Here is a 5188-nt window from a genome sequence, read left to right as displayed (position 1 = left end):
ATCTGCTGACTTTTTTTCATCATATATTTTGAAATTCAATTAGTTTTTATGTTAATTTCATTTTTTTAACTGAATTTTAAATATCTGTTAAATTTTTAATCTGATTTTAAGATTTGATTAAAAAAAAAGTTGATGGTAGATGAATGAAAGTAATTATAGAAGAAAAAAAAAATTTAAAGGTACTTTAAATATTTTGGAGGTGCATAGAAACCTTGAAAATTCTGGAGAAACACCCTCTGATCCACATAGGAATGAATAGCCCAATACATAAATCTGGACTTTGGAACAATATTTCGGCCCAATCCATTTCCTCACCCGCCAGTGCCACCGTGTCTCTTTCTCTCTCTATGTTTCTGTTTTTCCTGCAATTTCTGTTTAGGTTTTCCATTTTGAAGCTTCGTTCGAAGAACATTCATTCCCAAATTGGGCTTTCTGTGCGCGATTACTGCTTCCGAAACTGAACAAGTTGAATATTTTCAGAATGGTAAAGAAGGAAGACACAGCGAGGTAACATTTGGGTCATCACATAATTATACAATAAAGCTTTTACTTTCTTCTGACATTATTTTATTCAATATCTTGAAGCTTTAATTTTGTTTTTGGTCAATGTATAAGAGCCTCATTAATCTCCAATTTTACTGAAATTGATTCAATTTCAAATATTCATTGGGCTATTTTTGATATAGTCAAGTTCCTATGCTTATGCAGTGTGGGTATGATCATATTAGTGTCTCATGTATTATTAGTGAAGTAGAAGAGTTGGTAATTCGGGTCCCAGCTAGAGCTTTGAACCTGCTATTGTTATTTGCCTTTATGTGAACTCAATTTACTGTTGTCTGTTTGCATTGTTATTTGCATTGCACAAAACCGAGTTTGGATCCCATTTTATCCTTAATTTCCTTTGATCATAAAATTTTTTGTGCTGTTGTTTTACTCAAGATTAAATTTCCAGATTGCACATGAATTTATCAATTTTTTTTTCTATGCTGACAGTTTGCTTGGTTCTTCCTGTCTAGATTAAGGTAGCAGGCAGAGTAAGGCATTTCATGGCAGGCAGTGGCCTGCAAACTTTGGGTCGTGTGAAGCTTACTGATTTAGTACCTTCTGACGGTTTACCATCTGATTCTTATAAAATATCCGTTTCAATTTTGTCACAATCTCTGGCTCAGTTTTCTGCAGTCATCATCCAGTTTCCGGCAAGTGAAGGTGCCCTTCTGAGATCTGGTTTAGAATCTGCTCGCCTTTATTTTCATCAAAGGGAAACATACCCACCTGAAGATATAATCCATAATAGTGAATCTCGTGAGTGGTGCAAAACATCTGGTTATTACGCAGATCCTCATCTGTGGCAAGAAACGTATGACTATAGACCCGGATTGACTCCTTCAGAACCTAATAATTCCATTGAGTTACCCCCGCCAGGTTTGGCAGACATATTTGCCTTATTTGGAAAAGCAGCAAGGGATATTCTGGATGCAATTAGCTACCATTTGAATTTGCGCAGCTCTCCATTTGTAGAAATACTGGATAATGTTCCCCTGAGAAATAGGGAAATTTCATCTTCAGTCTTGTCTGTTTGCTGTCATGCAAGGCCATCATTTCAGGGGCCACAGCATCATAATATAACTGCTCAAGAGGATGGCCAATTGATTATGTATCCTGACCATGATCACCAGGTTGATAAAAGCTTGCTATCACTTGTCAAGTCTGACAGGGCAGGTCTACATGTAAGAGACTTTCAAGGCCGGTGGATTCTTGTGGATGGAGATCTGGGACCTCAAGAAGCTATTGTTTATCCAGGGCTTGCTCTTTATCAAGCAACTGCAGGATATGTAAACCCTGCATTGCACAAAACCGAGATTAATGTGGAGGCTAATATGTATGGACGATGTTCTTTAGCCTTCAAGCTTTTGCCTAAATCAATGACCAGCTTGGACTGTTCTGAAATGCGAGCGGCAGGTTTTGGAATTGAAGCTCAGTTCCAGCTTCCTGTCCCAGTGGATGATTTTATGCAAAGATCTCATCCAATAGATCATCTCTTTAACCGGCCTAGTTTCCAGTGCTTCAATTTCCAACCAACTCATGATGGTATGTCATGTACTTTTCAGAACTTCATTTAGGAACATGCTTAATTTTGGATAATTCTTGTGTTAATTAGTGATATCTGTAAGCTTTCAAGAGTTCTGATAATAATTTGGAGAAAAGTTACCATTCCTTTTTCTATTATCAACTGGGATTGTGAGGAAACACATTATATTCTGTTCTCTCCTAATCATTCAAGGAACTATAATGAATTTTAAAGCTTTCCTTTTCCCTGGGGGGGTGGGGAGTGAATGTCACAGCAAATTATTTTTCTGCTAGAAGAATGTGCAGAACATTTATCCTCTTTCTTATGTGAAGAATGTAGGTATCTTACACACCACACGAGTGCATGTTGGTTTCCTCAATTTTCCTTTAATTGAAAATCCCAATATTGCCTGATTCTTAGGAATATTAATCTATGAGAGAAAATAGGAAAATAAAATTAACAAGGTACAACTTCATTTTCTTTATATCATAGAGTATGACCAAGCCTCTCAAATATGACATTACTTTCTTTTGTTGTGTATCAGCTCCCGACACAAGTTAGGTGATGAGCTGGCAACATGTTCATTTGCTTTTGGGATAATGCTTATTTGCTTAAGAATAAGGAAAAAGTCCATAATTCATTAAGTTGGCACTTAGATTATTTATCTGGCAGAAGTGTACCTTTTTGGCATCCTGATTCTTTGAAGCATAAACAGAAATTTCAGTATTTGGTGTTTCATGAGAATTTTTCTTTTTCATGGGAATTTTTCTGTTTCATGAGTATGACTGTATTGTTGTGATTGAATCAGTGTCAATTCTACTTTGAGCTTTTGGGAAAATGCTTATTTGCTTATTAGTAAGGAAAAGGTCAAGAATTCATAAAGTTTGCACTTAGATTATTTTTCTGGCAGAACTGTAGCTTTTCAGCTTCCTGATGGTTTGAGGTTTAAACAAAAGTTTCCTTATTTAGTTTTTCTTGAGAATTTTTCTGTTTCACGAGTATGACTGTATTGAGATTGAGTTAGTGTCAATTCTACTTTGAGAGTAGTCCTTAGTGGAAAGTTTTTAACAGCAGGTCCTTGGGTCGATGAAATGCTGGTACAGGATCTTTGAAGACTTTGATGAGGAGAAGGAAGCAAACTCCCAAAAGCAAGCCTTTGCCACCTTCCAAGAGGTTAAGGCTTGAGGCGCAGAGAGTTTTGAAAGAAAGGGTCCAGGATATTGCAGATAAGAAAGGCATCAAGCTTCGGTTCTGTAATCTCAAGGAATGTGAAAGTCACGTTCACAGTGTAGACAGCCCATGTGCAAATATACGAATGGAGATAGGGTGGCCTCTTGGTGTTCCTTTTGTTCATCCCCATGATTTACCTAACAAAGCTAAGCTGGGTTTTCTTGAAGCATATGAACCTGGTTGGACAGAAGCCCATCTAAACTCAGACAGGCTAGTCAACACTCGGCTAACTTTAACTGTAACTCCTTTTGCAAGTTTCATGTCCATATGACTATTCATATTCTTCATTTAATCTAAAATTGTCTGGTAAAATAGTTGTAGTGTATCTAAAGCCTAAAATATGGTAATTTTTTCATGGTGATAAAATGATTAAGGTTAAGGAAAGTTGAACGTAAAATAGTTGTAGTGTATCTAAAGCCTAAAAAATGGTTAAGGAAAGTTGAACATAAATGATTAATTTACATAATTATAGTTTATAGACAAAGTCTTCTCGTTACCCTATCAACGTGTTCAATGCTATGATTAGCAACATGAAGAATGTTAAGCTCTTTAAATTACATATTGAAAACCATGGAAATTGCTGATCCTTTGAAATATCCTTTTGTTGAAAGACTGCGAGCTGTGGTCCTTTACACTAAACATTCTTTTTTGTGTACTTAGTTACTAGACTTGGAGTGAACCAAATTGCCATATGTTACATAGCAATGTTTAAGACATAAAATACGTAGGCTATGTACTGTCAAAAATAAATAAAAAATAAAAAAACCTGAAGCTGAAGCTTGATGATGAGCACTTGAAATCTAGTTATATAATGATCAGTGGTTGAGAGAAGAGCCAGAAAAAATGTTGTGGTTGGGTAACTTAGATATAATGATATGCATTGCCTTGATTCTACGATTTTGTAGAGTAGTACTATTCTGATTCATATGTTTTAGGTAATAGGTCCTCTAGCATCTACGGAGTTCACTCTCTATGTTAATTTATGATTAATTTAACAAATTAAGTTTAATATGTTTATATTTTGGTGTCTGCAGGAATCAGTCCCCCTGATTTCCAACATATGGGCAACATATGACCAGGTTGTGAAGATAGGCCTATATAGTTCTCAAGAGGGCTCTGAACCTATTCGTAGCTAGGTTTTTAGAATTTTGTGCCTGCTGTCTATATATGCAACTTTTGAAACAGTTGAATGAAGGAAACGTGCTGTTTTGAATTTCATAGATGTTTGTTGTACATTTCTTAGACTCTTTGGATTATTAGACGCCAATCCAATCAAAATGAAGGGTAGACTAAAGCCGATGGAGGTGTTGCTGGCCACCATCAATCAACCATATATAAAATGAAGAATACAGTTTACAGGTCAATAGAACTATTTTAACCTGGAGGAATGCAATGGCTATCAAATCGCAACAAGTTAAGGCGTAACTTTCTGTCCTTGAGTTATCTCATGCTACCAGGAAGTGCAAATATGAGATAGCACTGTAGCCTTTTCTTTTCGTTGTGGAGCTGTATTTTGTCATTGTGCTATGTTCAGCTATAGCTTGACCTGGTTACTTATTTTGCACAATTATTATTGTGAAATTAGAGGCTGTGCATATCAAGAGGCATTATCTCTCATGGAGTGTATGTATTTCTATTATATTAAAATAATATAATTTAGAAAATACAAAAAGTAAATAATTTGTTAAGATAAAATAGGTATCAAATCCTCAAAAGTGCATAATATCTGACATATATACTATTTTACATCATGCATAAAAGAGAAAAAAAAAGTCCTACATGGCAAAATATCACCAACATATTTGTTTTGGAGAGCTTATCCCTGCACCTTGAACCATTTTTCCCTCACCCCCAACTTTTTAGAAAATGGCAAAAGTGACCTTGTGTGAA

General features: G+C 35.6%; 1 protein-coding gene across 3 annotated transcripts; it reads left to right on the top strand.

Annotated features, from left to right (window-relative positions):
- Nucleotides 1-300: 300 nt before the first annotated feature.
- On the top strand, nt 301-4913 carry LOC108334484 (uncharacterized). Of its 3 annotated transcripts, none has more exons than XM_017570351.2 (4): nt 301-507; nt 1017-2088; nt 3172-3536; nt 4333-4913. In XM_017570351.2, exons 2-4 carry the CDS (start codon nt 1047-1049, stop codon nt 4432-4434), a joined length of 1509 nt encoding a protein of 502 aa, XP_017425840.1. In that variant the 5' UTR covers nt 301-507; nt 1017-1046; the 3' UTR covers nt 4435-4913. The 3 variants fall into 3 exon arrangements, with proteins under 3 accessions (XP_017425840.1, XP_052726934.1, XP_017425841.1); XM_052870974.1 differs by having other exon boundaries at nt 994-2088; XM_017570352.2 differs by having other exon boundaries at nt 302-507; nt 3172-3508.
- Nucleotides 4914-5188: the final 275 nt, after the last annotated feature.

Source organism: Vigna angularis, chromosome 11, assembly GCF_016808095.1.
Source record: "Vigna angularis cultivar LongXiaoDou No.4 chromosome 11, ASM1680809v1, whole genome shotgun sequence".
Classification (NCBI taxonomy): Eukaryota; Viridiplantae; Streptophyta; class Magnoliopsida; order Fabales; family Fabaceae; genus Vigna; species Vigna angularis.
This window is presented reverse-complemented; position numbering and strand designations above follow the sequence as displayed.